General features: G+C 45.1%; 1 protein-coding gene across 1 annotated transcript in view; it reads left to right on the forward strand.

Annotated features, from left to right (window-relative positions):
- PATJ (PATJ crumbs cell polarity complex component) overlaps positions 1-16,539 on the forward strand; it is a 143,931-nt gene that overhangs the window by 111,883 nt on the left and 15,509 nt on the right. The window contains exons 35-38 of the mRNA XM_036388222.1: positions 9,724-9,807; positions 12,368-12,561; positions 14,305-14,452; positions 15,492-15,578. Coding sequence (XP_036244115.1) covers positions 9,724-9,807; positions 12,368-12,561; positions 14,305-14,452; positions 15,492-15,578 — 513 coding nt within the window. The remainder of the gene's footprint in view (positions 1-9,723; positions 9,808-12,367; positions 12,562-14,304; positions 14,453-15,491; positions 15,579-16,539) is intronic.

The following is a 16,539-nucleotide window of genomic DNA, read 5'->3' on the forward strand; positions in this document are numbered from 1 at the left end:
ACGAGGAGTAAAAGCAAATACTGCTCAGGGCTGTTGGAAAGTTTCTGTCTCTCTGAGTTTCATGGCTTAGAGAGAAAATGTTACAAAACAGCTCCGTGGGGCTGAGTGATGGATGTGTCTCGCTCTCTGTCATTTGGTTTTAACTCTGTTACACACAGGGACATCTTTTGTATTTTAAAAGAGGCAAGATCAAAGGAGTTCATCGCTCCTTTGGCAGAAATTTTGTGTCCAGATTCACAGTTTGGTGCAGTGCAGAGAAATTAGCATGACCTGTAATTGGCTCCAGCAGAAGTGCCCAGAAACCCCTGAAGGGCATGAACTCCAGCTCCTGGGATCTCAGAAGGAATTTATCAGCATGGGGGGAGCCAGGAATGCTGCTCAGAACATGGCAAGTCTGAAATGGACATGGCAAAGCCTGTAAGGGCCTCACCCACGTTGTACTAAAATGTTCTTGATCTAAAAATGCTGAGCTGAGGGTACTCAACAGCAGCTCACAAGGGATGGGAAAGCTCTCTCAGAATGTTTTATATCTTCCTTGAGCACAAGATGTACAGGCCCAGCTTTTGGAATAATAAATCTGGCAGCCAGGGACAGGCTGCTTGAAAATGAAATACGGAGTGCAACTTTTAAGTCATAACCTCAGGAATCTCATCAGGAATCACCAAGTAGAGACTTGAAAAATACAGCCTGTGAGCAGGGAGGTTAATTTGTTCAGGAGGTTGGAAAGTGATGTCTTAGCCCCTGTGAAATGTTTTTTGGTGAGGAGATGTCCATCCCCTGAAGCTGCAAACCCTTTCAGTGATGTATGATGAAGCAGGGCTCTGCCTGGGGAGCTGGAAGGATGTGCTTGCAGGAAAGGCATGGCCAGGGAAGGGCTGTCCTTGGGAGTTGTCTTCATGTTGTTGATCTTCAGGCTGCTCTGGAGCAGCTCTATTTCATTTCCCTCTAAGTGCTGATGTTTTATAAAGTGTTTTTTTTTCCTCTTCACTCACTTTCATTTCACCTTCCCACGTACCCCTGAGAGAACACAACACATGGCCTCTGCTTTAAAGCAATTAAAGTGCAGACTGGAGCTGGCTGAAGCACAGGCCTTTCAGTTTCTGATTTTTTTTTTTTTTTTTTGGTTGTAGTCCAATCAAACTTGTAAAAGTAACCTCAGAGTGGGAATTTAAAACAGGGAAAAAAAAAAAAAAAAGAAATGTTTTCAGAAACATCCCCAAAATGAGGTGGTTTGAGGCTCCCCAGGACACCCAGGAGATTTTCATCCTAAATCCTCAGAGAACAGGGCATCCAGGAGTTGTTTTAAATTGTACTCATCCAGCTGGGGTGAGGGCTTTGTCCAGAGAGGCTCTGGGTGCTGGGCAGGGCTTAGATCAGCCTGGCTTAGTGGAAGGTGTCCCATGGCAGGAGATGGAGTGAGAGGGGCTCTGAGGTCCCTCCCAACCCAAACCAGCCCAGATTCTCTGAAATCCCAGCCCATTATCACCCCAGGGTGGGTGAATGCTGCCCACTTAACCACTTGCAATGATTTTCTGTCATCCAGGATAGTGAATTTTCAGGGATTTGACTCCTGGCAGCACATGGAAGAGGCACTGCTCTAAGACACAGACATTTTCTGTGCAGGGTGGGGGCCCTGCTCTGCTGCCAGCTGAATAATTCAGTGATGGTCGAGTTGATTACTGGTGGTTATTGAGTCTGCCTTTGCTGCCTGGGTGATTGAGACACTCAGACATGCCAGAGGGCATGCAGCAGTTTCAAGGCTGGTTTGGGGATGTTCCTCCAGGCAGGCTTGGAGAACCTGGGAGGGAGGAGGGCTCAGGGGCTCAGCTGGGGCTGGAAATCACTGCAGCTAATGGCTGAAGAGGTATAAAAGAAGATTGCAGGGTCTGTGACTTAGGGCTCTCTGGAGGTGGAGTAGGGGGTGGTCATTATCTCAGCCTTACACAGAAAGGAAGCAAAATATACTTTGGGCTGTGTGGTGTTTGTTGTAAACAACATCAAACCTCTTATGCAGGATTTTTTATACTGGGTTGTCTGCTTTGAACGTGGTAAATTTTCTTTTTGTACTTTTGCTTTCAGCCGACTTTAATAAAAAGCATTTGTAAGGCAATTAAGAAACTTTAAGGTACTCCATCTGTAAAATAAAGTGATCCACAAAGCCAGGGAACTGGAACATGAAAAACACCAGAATATTCCTGTGCTCAGCTAACAGGAGGTGGTGAGAGCAAAAAGCTTCCCTGATCACCTGGGTTAGCCCAGAGGCTTTTCTGGGGAGCTTCCTGAGGGTGGGATGCAGTTTGACAGAAGAATATTTAGATTCATTCTGTCAGTCCAGGTGAGTCATCCCTTGAATAAACCCCATCTGTTCAGGAAGGGCAAGGGAATAATCAGGAAAACCGTGACTTGAAGCTGCAGCTGTTCAAGCCCCAGTGTTTGCCCCTGGAACTGAGAGGGATAATTACCCTGTGAGAGCTAATTACCCTGTGAGGGCTCCGTGCTGCCAAAACCAGGCTGCTCCTGCTCCAAAGCCAAGCCTAGAGCTCGGCTTTGTGCTGAGCTTTGTGGGGACCTTCCTGAGCACGAGGGCTCTGGGATTCCTGCGTGTCACTGAGCAGGTTCTCCCTCAGCTGAGCTTTCATCCCACCCTCCCCACCTCAGTTATGTTTAAATCCAGGCAAAAATATCTTTATCAGGTATAGACAGACAGCATCTGAGTGATTGCTCAGGCAGCCAGGCAGTGCAGCCAGGGCTGAGAGTGTTCTGCTGAAATGTGCTCACCTTGTAACTACAAATGAGAAGGGGATATTGGCCTCTGGGGAGGCTCCAGCAATATGTGGGCTGTAAGATGCTGCTGCTGCTGTTAAATCCCCCACACAGTGCATGGAACAATGGGATGAGAAAGGGGAATGGCAGCCCTGAGTGTTTAATCGTGGCTTGGGTATCACAGAGGGAGAGCCTGTGGTTGGGAGAGGCAGAAACGCAGCCCCTCCTAAACCCCTGCTCACACTCCTAAAGCAGAAGGCAATTTTTGAATGGCAGGGTGGTAAATGCAGTTAGTCTGAGGCTGTGAGGGATGGCTTTGACTCCTGCTTGGGTGGTGCTGAGCTGGAGTTGGTGGATCCATCATCATTCCAGGAGGACGCTGGCTCGCGGGAGCGTGACAAACCCAAGCTGCTCTGTGCATGACTTGTCACAAAAGGGAATTAGGGCACTAAGTTTTGCAAATCATGTCTTTGATGGCTCTTTGGCAAGGGTTTAGCTGATGGTAGGGCTTGCTTGCATAGCGGGGCCTTGCTTGGAGGAGCTGCTGTCTTCCAGGAATGTAAATCAAGCATAAAATTGAGGCTGACAATATCCAAAAGCAGCAGGACCTGTCAGGATGGGCTTCAGGAGGATCCTGGCTGCTGCTGGCTGAAACCCCTGGCTCTTGTCTTCCTGGACCTCATGCATTCTTTATAACCTGTGCTATGCTCTGTACACTGCAAACTCTCTTTTTTTTTTTTTTTTTGTAACTTAGTAAAATAATGAGAGTGAGAGAGTTAAGGTTTTAATATGTCATTCTGTGTTTTATTATTCCCTCTAAAATGAGCATGTATACTTTTTGAAAAACTTTGGTTTGCTTTGGCATGTGATTCACAGGAACATAGCTCTTTCTATCATTCTGACTTAAGTCATATATTTTTACACTAAACATCTTATTACCTTAGTTTTATTATTTCAGAATCAAAGGAGAGCTTGCAAATGTCTATGACTGCAGAGCGAAGGAATGTTAATGAATAGTGCCATTGAATTTTCAGGTTTTAGCTTTTCTGATCTTAGAGAATATAACTGTAAGCAAAAATATTATGCAAGCTGAATAAAATTTAAATAAATAAGGACCAGATGTAACTATAGGGGCCTATAAAATGTAATACAAATACTATCCACTTCCTTAAAATAAATCTGTATTTTAGTATGAAAAATTATATTCATATTGATATTGTGGATTAATCTTTTTTATGAAAGTTGGCAAGTGAACACCACCTCTTGCAAGGGCTTGTTCTTAAATGGGAAACAGACCCTTTGCTTTGACCTTGAGCGGGCAGTCTCTGGGTCTCGTGCAACGTGGAGCATTTCTGCATTAACACAGTAATAGATTTTTACATTCTGCAGCCTGTTTTACTGCAGCAGTGTTTGCCTGAGGATTTTGGGTGCCTGCTAATGGTTTGTGCTCGCCAGCAGTGGCAAAACCCTGCGGTGCCAGCAGGAGGAGTTTGCGTGAGATAAACCCCTCTGAGATGTCAGGTGGTTTGCTTGGGCTTGACCTTCACCCTCCCTTGCTGGAAAGTTATCTTGGAGATTCCATTTGGATCTGCAAATGGAAGATCAGAGATCATAACATTGCTGTTGTCATTTCCTCTGCCTGCAAGTAACCAGCAGCTGAGTTTATTTTAACTGCTGAGAGGCTCCTGCGTGGGGTTAATTCTCCAGTGAAACTCACTGTGCAACCAGTTGATTTCTGCTTTTATCTGGGAACCAGGCTGTAAAAAATGAAATTTTTACAATTTTACTGCTCTGGACAAAGTATTGAAGAAGTTGAAAAGGAAATAACCAACAGGATTGTGCTTGCTCTGGGAAAGAGATAAATCCCTGATCCTGCACTCAGCAAAAGCAGTGTTATTACCCTTAATAATGCTAATTTAGTGTAACATTTGTAGCTGTGTAGGAAATCAGTTGGAGATGTGTCATGTTAGCTTGGGAAAACACAACTTGTCAGCTAAATCAGAAAAACATCTTTTCCAGAGCATGGTTTTATATGTAGTTTACTTTCTGTCTTCCTCAGGAGAAGTGCAGAAAGCTCCATTCCCTACACCAAATGTGTGGTTATGGTTGGTGTAGGGTTCATTCCCTGGTTCTGTGCTGGTTATTGCAGTCCTCAGTGGGGAGTGGTTCACCTCCCTTCTGTCAGGTGCCTTTGGTCCTGCCCAGGCCATGGCTGGAGCTCAGGGACTGAAACAGCTCAACAAGGACAAGCCCAAAGTTCAGCTCAGTTCAAGCCGTAGGACTTGGAGGTGTTCAGGGCCCTGCAGGAAGGCTCTTTACCTCAATCTGGGCCTTCTTCCTTGTCAAATCCAGCCAGCACCAGGAATATGGAGAACTCTCTGCTCCACTTCTGTTGAAATCACCCCTTTTGCACCCTGATCCACCTTTATCCGCATAATGCAACTTCATCAAAATACCCTTGGCACTTAACATTTGTGCCTCCTGCATGTCTGTGTCCTGTTCCTCCCTCACCCTCCATGCCCAGCATTCCCAGTAGCAGCCTGGGGGCTGATTTTCAGTGGCTTTCCAGGTGAAAGTTCCTTCTTGTCCTGCTGAAGAGCATCTGCACAGTAGAAAAGAAACTCTGAACAGACTGGCTCAGGAGCTGTAGTCTTGCAGGAAACGTGTGAGCAGCCCAAGCCTAAAGCCAGCAGCTTGTGAGGCTTTCTCACCGTGGTTTATGCTCCTGCAGGCTTTTAAGGATCACTTGGTCAGTGATTTTCCTGAATAGGATGCTGACTTCACCACCTCCCTCCCAAAAGGCTCAGTCAGGACAGCGCTCTCTGGTCCTTGCCTGGGGTCTCTGCCATACCAGTTCTTGACATTTAAGATACAAAGATTAAGCTGTCAATCTGGCTGAATTTAATTCTCAGAGTTAACATGTCTGTCCTGTGCCCTTTGCTGAGGGCTGAGTGTGATAGTCCTCCCCTCACGGGTCTCTGCATCGTTACAAATCAGGCAGAAAAATATCCTCAGCCTGGGGGAGGAGTTGAGATCCATCTCCCTGGGAGTTCAGGGTTCTTCCCCTCCTCAGATGAAGGGCAATGCAGTGCAGACCATGCTGTGCACGTGGTACCAGCTTTATTTTCCAGAGGTGGGTGCTAATTTCTGTCAGGCCCCTTGCCCTCACTGTTTGTTGTTCACTCTGCAGCAGCTTCGCTCTTGCAGGTGTTGACCAAAAGGCTCTGTGAGCTTCTCCTGCTTCTCTGCCTTCACTTCCACAGCCAAGCCTTCATTTTCTCCCTCCTGTGCCTTCCCTCTGCCCCTCAGCTGTGCAGGCACAGTGATGTTCTCAGTCACAGCAAGGCTCTGCTGCTGAGGGCTGTGCCTGTCCCACAGCTCCTGCCTGAACCCTACTAAATACCTTCTCTTTGGAGACCATTTCTGCTTCTTAACAGGTTTGGGGCACATCATATCCCAACCAGCTGTGCTTTTGCAATATTTGGGAAATATTTGCAATATTTCAGGCTTGCAGGGGATTTTTGTGGCCATGCAGTGCTGTGTCAGTGCATGCAGTCCATTTCCTTGGGCTGCAGGCCCTTCAGCACCAACATTTTCGAGCCCAGGATGGTAATCCCAGCAGTAGGAGGGAAATTCCCTTCACAACTGTGTTTTTTCCAGTGTTTTCATGGTTGGGCAGTCTCAGTTTACACCTGCCAGGGTGGACTTTGTTTAGCATGGAGAAGCACAGTTTGCATGGCCCAGCTCATATTCCGCATCCTTCCATCCCGGGCAAGAGCTGCTCAGCTCTGCATTAATTCCCCATTTGTGTAATGCTCCCAGACTGTGCTCTGTCAAAATATACAAAGATTAAAGCCCCAGTTTGTTGAATGGATTTGTAAACTTTATGAAGTATGTGCTTTCAGCAGCTGGGTATCTCTTTTTAAACAAGTGTGTTCTTGATACGGGAGTGTTTTTATTTCCCCTCCTGCATGAAGGGTTTTTGTGACTCTGCCAAGCTCCACCATGGAGAGCCATAATCTGTATGAAACTGGTGGTGAAAGGAGGTGGGGAAGGATGGGGAAATCTGTCCAGAGCCACCATGAATTCACAGTGTCTAGCTGAACATTGACACCACTTTCTCTTCATCCCTCTTGATTGATTGATTTTGAGCTATGTAGGCTTTGATATCAAGCACACGTTTAATTTGAACAGGAGCTGCAGATGTCCAGAAACCAAAAGCCATCCTTTCAATAGATGTATTGTTTCAGTCATCATAGATTCTGGGTTTTTTCTGAGGGATTGAGAGGGGTGTTCCAGCTTCAATCCATGCCTGTTGATGGAGTCATTACAGCTTGGTTAGATGGCTGGAGTATGACATCTCATCATTGCATAAACTCTATTAAAATATTGATATGTTTAAAAATGTTCACTAGCCTCAGTAGTTTGGTTTTAGTGATTTGTCACGGATGATCAAAACTAACAGAGTCTTATCCAGATCCCACTAGATCCAGTGGTAAAAAAATTACTTCTGGGTTAAGTGCTTTGAGTTGATCCCAGGAGTATCAGAGGAAAGAGATGTTTGCCATGCTTCATAAGCTAAGGAAAACTAAAACTGTACTTTACGCCTATGGACTATTTAGAAATCTTTACAGTGCATCATGGACACGTTGCTCTGTTCTGTTTTTAATCGATTTGATAAGCCTGGTTCAGCTACACTACTTTAAAAAAAAAAAAGCCCTGCTTAAGAAAAACAGTGTTTTGGCAGATCAACGAGATGTTTCCTTCTGCAGGGTAGGCACAGAGCGAGCAGGAATGTACCTTTTCATGCCATGTGTATTTTTAGTCCTGGGTCTGGCTTCTCACACATGCAGGAACCACAGTGTAGCACTGAAGTGTTGCCTTTTCAAATAGATGATGCAGATTATCCAAGCTGATAACACTTGGTGGTTCCTGGGTCTGAGCCTTTGGTATGTGCAGTTTTACATTTAATAAAGCAGTGCTGGGAAAAGCTGCTAACTCCAGGTTGGTGGATGTTTTAAAAGCAACCACAGATGGAAAACAAACTTAGAGAGATGTGATTGAAGGGTCCTTGCTCAGAGGTTAGGGAATATGAGATTAAATCCAGTCTGAAAAGGTTTAATTTGACCATCCTGTGTACGTGCCCAGTGTGCTATTCCATGGTCACACTGCCAGTTTTCTGCCAAACCTCCTGGCCATCCACTTCCCTGGTGTGAATGTTGTGCCTTCACAAGCTGGTCAATATTCTCTGTTCTCTCATTGGCCACTTCTCCCAGGCTAAAGTCTCCTGCATTGCTTTGGAGTAACACCGTCATTTGTAAAACAAAGGTGAAAAATGCCTCAACCCCAAACCAACCAACCAAAACCCCACAACAACCCAAACCCTACAACAGGGAGAAGATGCACATGCCTGTGTTGCTCTATTCTGTTAGTATTTGTTGCTTTCAGTTACTGCAAAAAAACCCTGCAGTTGCCAGGGATGTGTGTGTGTGTGTATATATATATCTATATCTGTATTTTATTTTACTTTTTAATCAAACCACTCTTTTGATTTTCTTAATTACTTGCTACACAGCTCATAGTGTTTCCCCTTCATTTATGCAGATTGAAATCTCTTTTTCGCCCATCTGGAACTCTTGTATCAGCTGTAATCCATTTGTGTTTGCAGTCCCCCAGGCATTTTTCAGGGACTGGTGTCCATGGATCAGAGGGAACCTGTGGCAGTGGTGCTGTGCTCCAGCAAGTCCCCATCATTAAATAAGCTGCAGTGGGAATAAAAGGGAATTGTGATCTGAGTGTCGTGATCTGAGCATTACCTGAAGGGCACTGGAGTTTTGTTTTGTTTTTTGATTCTGTGCTGGGAAAGGATCATGGGGCAAGGGGTGAAGTGGTGATGAGAGATGTACCCAAGAGTGTTCTCCAAACTTGGAGAGCTCCACACTTTTCCCACCCAGCAGCAATTCCTGCCCTGCTCCATCCCCATGGAGAGGGGTTCCCATGCTCCAACCTCACCAGCTTTTCTTGGGAGCTCTCTGGGAAAGCTCCTCTTTGGCTTGTTCCTGTTGGTGAGGGTTCTGCAGGGGTTGTTTGAGCTTGGGTTATCCAGGACCTACGTGTGGAATTAAAAAGCACCAGGTGTTTGCCCAGATCCATCTCTGAGGCTGAGGGTTTGCTGGAGCTGCTGAGGAGAGGAGCAGGTTTGGAACACAAACAGGAGCATCCCATCCTGCAAGCTGAAGCACTGTGACAGGATGCCCACCTATATTTTCTTCTAAGGAAAAAAGAAAAAAAAAAAAAAGAAACAAACAAACCAGAACAATGCAAAGGGAAAGCACCAGCAAGAGAACAGTATGTTCTTTGTAATGCTTTTTCTTTGGGGACATCTATTGCTGGCAGTAAGATTAAATCACTGAAACCTTCCCTGAAGCTACATCTGCCACTGCCTACATTTTCCAACCTCAGTAATAAACTAACATTTGCCATTGTTCCTTTCTTCTGGATTTCATTTCTTACAGATTTAACCAGTGCTATTTACCACAAGGCATTCAGCTCTTGCTTAAAGCTGAGGTCTATGCCAAGTCCCTAAAAATATTCATAGCTCCAAAGAATCTGGTTTTAAATAATATCATTAAAAGTAGACTATATTAATACTACAGTTCACACTGAGTTCATGTGCTGCTGATGCCAATGCATAAAAATGATGGAAGAAGCTCTAGACAAGACTGCCATGAAGTGGGGAACAAAATCCTTTGTACCTTTATACCAGTTTTTGATTACAGGAGTCACTTTCTTATCCCAAAATACTGAAAATTTGAAAAATCTGTGTTACAGTCTTGCTTCTCCTGACTTGGAGTGCTGTGTTTTTGACTGTGGAGCTGGTGGGGAGTGTGGGGTGGGTCACGGTGGCCAGTTTGGGGCTGTTTGGGAAGCAGGGTTCATGCCTCTGCCTTCTTCCCACAGGATGCCATAGTGATCCATGAAGTTTATGAAGAAGGGGCAGCAGCCCGAGATGGCAGACTGTGGGCTGGTGATCAGATTCTAGAGGTAAATTATGTTCTCTGTGTCTGTGTTTGATTGTGGGGACTCGCTTTCAGTTCAACAGAGGTCCCTTGTAGGTTGAATAGGTTCCATTCTCAAGGCTTCCCTTCTGTCACTAAGAACGTCCTGGAAAATTCATATTTCCTTATATATTCATATAAACTGAAGGTACAAATTGAGAATACATTAAATTTAATTGAGCAAGGCAGTTCTTGAATTACATAGTTCAGCTGTCATGTCCAATAGCTTGGTATTATTCATCTCTTTAATCTTTCATTCGGAAGCCTGCTCTTCCAGCACCACTCCCACATCTCTGCTCTGCCTGAAATCCAAATATTGAGCTGGGATAGTGTGGGGTGAGCAGGAGAAGGTGGCTGTAGCATCCCTGCCAGCATCCCTGCCAATATCCCTGTGAGCATCACCCCACAGCATCCCTGTCAGCATTACCCCACAGACTCTGAGAAACATTAGAGTCTCTTTTCTTTGTTGGTGCTCGAAAAAGGAGTCAGAGCTTTTCATTTTTTGGTCTTAAGGTTGTTTATTGTATTTTATTTATAAAATTTTTTCTCTTGTCTTGCTGAGGTCCACTCAGCAAGACAGTTAGAGGCACTCTGCTTGCTTTTGGGGTGCTGTTATCTTTTTATACTAAAAACTACGTGTACAATATTTACAATTGCTTTTTAATACTTATCACCTGTGTTAGACAGTGAGCTTTTACTCTAAACCAATCCAGAAGTGCCACCATCACAGCAGAAGATGGAGGCTAAGAAGAAGGAGAAAGGCTGGACACGCTTAGATTCTTCTATCTTGCTTTTTGAATCTTCATTCTAAAAACTTTAAAAATCTATTTTTTCGCTCTGTGATAAATTCGCTATCATTCTACTTAAACTTTCGTGGTTTTTAATTCTTTATATAAGGTTGGTAATTGTTTTTTCTAAGGGCTAAATCAAAGGCACAGGGGTCTTGGGTTGTGTGCCAAGGTCTCTGAGCCCCCTGGGCAGGCGCTTGAGTTTTCTGTGAGCATCCCTCCCAGCATCCCTGTGAGCATCCCTGCATCCCTCCCAGCTCCCCCAGGCCACAGCTTCACTCAGCTGGGGAATGGCTGCTGGGAATAAATGTGGTGTTTCTCCCCCAGACAAGCAGGGGAAAGGTGGAGGGAAAGGGTTAAGAGAGAAGTGTTGGTCTGCAAATGAAACTTGCGTCAGGCAGGGGTTCAGAGCAGCTGCTTTGCAGCTCTGCTGTCAGCTCAGGACAAATTCCCAGCATGGCCATTAAGGCCTCGGTGTGTAGGGTTAGGAAAATAGCAAGGGGTACTTGGGGAGTTGTCTTTACAGCTCTTGCACTGCAAATATTTTTGTTAGCATCGAGGCCGAATGTTGTTTTGGTTTTATAAATAACGGGGTATTAACAGAGCACAGTAATTAGGGGGTAAGAATGGAGCAGGTTAATTAATTCTTCTCTGGCCAAACAGGAAAGTGCTAATGTTTGTGAGCCATAATATTGTTATTATTTCAGCTTTTAAAAGCTGTATTAATCAAAAAAATGGCTGAATTAGTTTCAGATTAGTGTGATAAAGCACACGTTGATGCCTGTGTCAAGGAAAGAATATCAATGCACTTATAAATAAATGTGCGCAGAGTTGGAACAAATGAATATAGGGAATAAAGATTAGCCCTAATTATCTTAATGTAAAATTAGATATTATTGTAGTTTTGCATACCTAGAAATTCTGAGAAATATTTTCATAGCCTTAAAACTCATGGAAGTAGATTAACATTTGTGGTTATTCTGTTGCAGTTCATGCTGCTTCCTAAAGAGACTTCAAAAATGTCTAAGTATTGATATGTTTTGGTATGAAGAAATAAAAGATGATTTAGGTGACAGAATATTGGCAAACACCTTAAAGGGCACTTGTGGATCAGGCTTGGCAAAATCAGATTAAGTTTCACGTTGCAATAGGGTTTTTTTAATGGAACATTTAAGCAGAACTTCTTGTTCTGTCTGACATTACTAAAATGCTGAAACCTCCTCGGGTTTTGGTAAGGGAAGTGTTAGCTGGCTGCTCCAGCAGCGGTCTGGTGTGCCATCTATTGGGGGAAAAAAGGAAAATCACCACTGAATGCATCCTGCCTGGGATTCTCTGAGGCCATTTATTTGCTGGTGCGTCTGATTCTCTGTTTCCATCTTGATGATGTTACAGAGCTGGGGGAGAAGGGATCTGAGTACTGCGATACACAGGGAGCTCAAAGGAGCACATCCCACTTTGTGTAGCTGGAGAAAGAAGCACTGCTTGAGGTTCCAAAGGCTTGAGGTTAAAAAGAAGGGAAGAACACCCAAAACTTCCAAGCCCAAATGTTCTGATTGTTGGGATTTACTGCAGGCAGAGGCACAAAGCTCCGAGCTCCCGCTCCACAAGAAACCCAGGATCTCCCTCTGGGAATGGGAACTCTCAATTAGCGCACCAAGGGGTGTCAAATTGACAAATGTGGGCTGTCACCCAGGGGCAGGGTGTGATGAAAAGATCATTTATCCGTGTCATTGGGAAAGCAAACACTGGTGGTTGCAGGTGAACGGGATCGATCTGCGCAGCGCCAGCCACGAGGAAGCCATCACTGCCCTCCGGCAGACACCCCAGAAGGTGCAGCTGGTGGTTTACAGGAATGAGGCACACTACAAGGATGAGGAAAACTTGGAGATCTTCTCTGTGGATATCCAAAAGAAAACGGGCAGAGGGCTGGGGCTCAGCATAGCTGGGAAACGGTAAGAGTGTCACAGTGGGAAATGTTGGGGATTTCAATGTGTGAACAACAGTAACCAATAAATGGAATGTGGAATAAAGGGGAAAAACTCCATAAGGAACAGAATTTTATACGTAAATATCTCCCAGGATGGAATGGGGCCGTGGTTCTGGCTCCTGTGTCAGAACAGAGCTGAGAAGTGGAGGCTGTGGCTGCCCCGTGGAGCTCCGGGTGCAGAGAGGGAATCCCGTGCAGAACTGGGGGCTCACTCTCCTGTGCCATCAGGGTAGCTGTGTCTCAGGGCTTTGCAGGCCCTAACCATGGCTTTTCTGGTTTCTAAACTGGGGGATAAACCTACCCTACCTCTTTGCAGAAGAAATTGTGAGTTAGATTGAGCTCATGCTCATTTCAAAGGGACTGAGGCCAGTGGAGAATGGGAGGCTGAGTTAGACCCAAACCCTGAGCAGCTCAGGGCACTGTGCCACACTGCAGAGAGCAATCTGCAGAGCAGAACCTGAGATACAGAACCACTGAGACTGGAAAAGCCCTCCAAGGTCATCCAGCCCAACCTTTGACCAGTGTCACCCACCCAGAGCTCTGAGTGTCACCTCCAGTCCTTCCCTGGACGCCTGCAGGGATGGGGGCTCCAAACCTCCCTGGGCAGCCCCTGCCAATGTCTGACCACCCTTTGCATGAAGAAATTCTTCCTGATATCCAGCCCAAGCCTCCCCTGAGGCCATTTCCTCTTGTCCTGTCCTGGTTCCACCCTTGTGTCAGGGAATTGTGGAGAGGAATACAGTGGGAAGTAAAAGCAGCCTAATAAAATGTGACTTTTTCCTGATACATCTCTAAACCACTGCTATTAGATCACTCAAACCAGAGCACTGATAGTTTTAATCTTCCTTTGCTAAAAGAGATTTATGGCACGACACTTGTTCAGTGTTGGAGTTGCCATCCTGCATTGCCAAAAATAATTTACTTCTGCAATTACAAAGCACCGTGTCATTATCCTGACTGCCCGTGGTCAGCAGAGCTTCTGCAGCACTTTTTGGGTGGCAGTGTTTAACCCAGGTGTTGTGAGCAGATTGTGGGGTGGGTGATTAATTTAGATTATGTAAATTACCCTGCAGATGGTAATCACAGTCTCCAGCCCTCCTCCCTTTGCTTCTGTGCTGAACTTCCTGTGCTACCCCTGAATCCTTCAGGGTGGGGATCCCCTCCTTAGAAAGAGCCCAATTGCTGAAGTTTGTTAAATGATAACCCAGGTATAATTCAGGGTGGGAAGTGTTGTGTGCTTCAGGTGAAGGATAAAAAAATGCCAGATCTTGGCACTGCATCTGGCACCAGCTCACACCAGGGAATCACAGAATCATTTAGGGTGGAAAAGCCCACCAAGGTCACTGAGTCCAACCTCTAACCTAACCCTGCCAGGTCCACCACTAACCCATGTCCCATCAGGAGATAGTTTAACTCCATTACAGAACCAAACCTCAGGCTTCTGTTCATATAAATGGTGTTTTCCATAAATCTTTCTGTATCCTACAGTCAGAACTAGCAGTTCAAGGGGAAAGACAGCATTAAATATTAGCAAAACATGCTGTGGTTTTAAAACTCATCGATTTTTTACGCAGCTGAATGGGGTGTAAAACTGGTTCTTCCTCTGCTCACAGGTTTCTTTTAATATCTCTTAAATGCAAGTAATCTAAATTGGTCTCCCAAAGAATATTGGATTGTGTAATTAGCCATATGCTTCTTGCATTGTTAGAAATGGAAGTGGAGTGTTTATCTCTGACATTGTTAAAGGAGGAGCTGCAGACCTAGATGGAAGATTAATTCAAGGAGATCAGATTTTGTCTGTAAATGGGGAGGATATGAGAAATGCCTCACAAGAGACTGTTGCCACTATACTTAAGGTGAGTACAGAATACATTCTGAGATATTGAATTGCAGTTACTGACACTGTGCAAGGTAATTATCCTGAAGTGCTATTTACCATATACAGGACAGCTCCAGCTGATTACTGAGACAAGAATTTCATTGGAAGTTCATTTAAAGTCACTTCTCTGTGTATTTCTAGGAATTGGATGATATGAAGCAGGAACACAAAGGCACATTTAGTATTTAGGCATTTATTTGAAAATGCAACTGTGTTAGAAAAACACTTGGAAACGGGAGAGGCGACCCAAACCAAAACTGAAATAAATCTTTGGCTTTGCTGTGCTGACCTGCAGGCATAAAATGACAGCTTAAATCTGTTCCTGCACAGCTTCCCATCCGCCAGGAGGGATTTCACCCTGAAATTCTGGGAGCAGTTGCCTTTTTCCATGGGCTGGAGGAGAGGGCAGGGCTGGGATGGCCACGAGTGCCATCAGTGCATGCTGAGGACCCATTTCTGTTCCAAACCGCATCTGCCCCCAGGGCTTTCCCCCTGCCATCCCCACCACTGTTTCTGCACATGATTCCTTTCATTCTTCAGGGGAAAGGCTAATTATTTCCTTGCTTTTTCCATTCAGGGCTGGTGCCTTGCCAAAAGTTTACCTATTTAAGAATTGGGAACCGGTGGTGCGAGGGTATTTTGTTAAGTTGGATCCATATGGGTTAAATTCACCCTTTTCTGCAGCATTTTGCCTCTGAAGGGTTTTTCAAACGTCTCCTAAAGAGTTTGGGGGTTTTTGTTTCTTTTTCCTGAGTAAATTGGCCATCAGTTTGCAAGGGGGAGATTCATAATAAATTCAGCAACCAGGAGGAACCTTCAGGACAAGCCTAAATCCACTTTTTGTATTGTCTAAATACAAGTGTTCATGTTTTGAACATTCCTTGTGGCTTTCTTCACGGACTTGTGGTGCTGAATATAAACATAATTCTCTCCAGGAGAGCATGAAATATTATATGTCTACTCAAATTGTACATTGTGGGTTGTTTTTTGTTTGTTTGTTTGTTTTTTTCCCCAAGTGTGCCCAAGGCCTGGTGCATCTTGAGCTTGGGAGATTGCGAGCTGGGTCATGGCTGTCATCACGGAAAACATCCCAAAACAGTCAGGTTAGTGACAAATTCCTCTGTTTAAAGTGGAGCTGTGAGGGGCAGAGCACTCTGGATGGTGCACAGATGTGCACATGGAGCTCATCCTCCCACAGACACTGCTGAGGGTGGAGAACAAAACATTTTATCCCCCTAATTTTCAGTGCTGAACTGCAGCTGAAATGCTGATGGAGCAGAAGAGCTGGTTAATGTATTTATTGCTGAAGGAGTGTCTTCCCAAGACACACCAAAAATCTGTAATATCTTTCTCAAGTGATGATGCCCAGAAATTTTTGGTTTGAAGACTTGCAAAAACTGCCTGAATGTATTTTCTGCAGCTGTTTTGTCTATCAAAACGAGCTAATGAAACCAAACTGTATCTCTGCCTGTCTTCCAGCAGAACCACAGGAGAGCTGCTTTCCTCTCCAAGAAAACACAGAGCAATTTCCTGCTTCACTTGCTTTTTACCTGAAGCGAGGACAACAATTCATTTTTCAATCAGAGCAGGGCCTTTCCCCTCTCCCTGTGCCCCCCAGTCTGCTCAGACACCAATTCTTGGTGTTAAACCTGGGGCATTGCAGGGGGGAGAAACAAGGCACAGTGACTTGGAAAACTTCTCTTAATGGGTTCTCCTTCTGAAAATCAACTGCTTTGCCATTCTGTTTAAGGTGCCAGTGTCTGAAAGAGGGGATCACAGCAGGGTGAGGCTGTGGGGGGCTTTGGCCCCTTTCTGCCATGGGGAAGCTGCACATGGGGGGATCCAGCGCTGCTAAAAGAAGGGTCTGTATTTTGGAAGCAGGGAGGAGGAGCCATAGGAGGCTTAGGGGAGATGTGAGTTAAAGCAGGAATGTTTTTAAGGGGGTCTGTAAGGGCTCTGTCCATGAGCAGCCCCAAAAAGGTGCCAAAATTATCACAGCACGGTGGGATTTCTTCACTTCCTGAGGGCCAGCAGTGGCCCTGGCTGGCTGGAGGTGCTGAGGAA

The sequence above is a fragment of the Molothrus ater genome, chromosome 9 (assembly GCF_012460135.2).
Source record: "Molothrus ater isolate BHLD 08-10-18 breed brown headed cowbird chromosome 9, BPBGC_Mater_1.1, whole genome shotgun sequence".
Taxonomy (NCBI): domain Eukaryota; kingdom Metazoa; phylum Chordata; class Aves; order Passeriformes; family Icteridae; genus Molothrus; species Molothrus ater.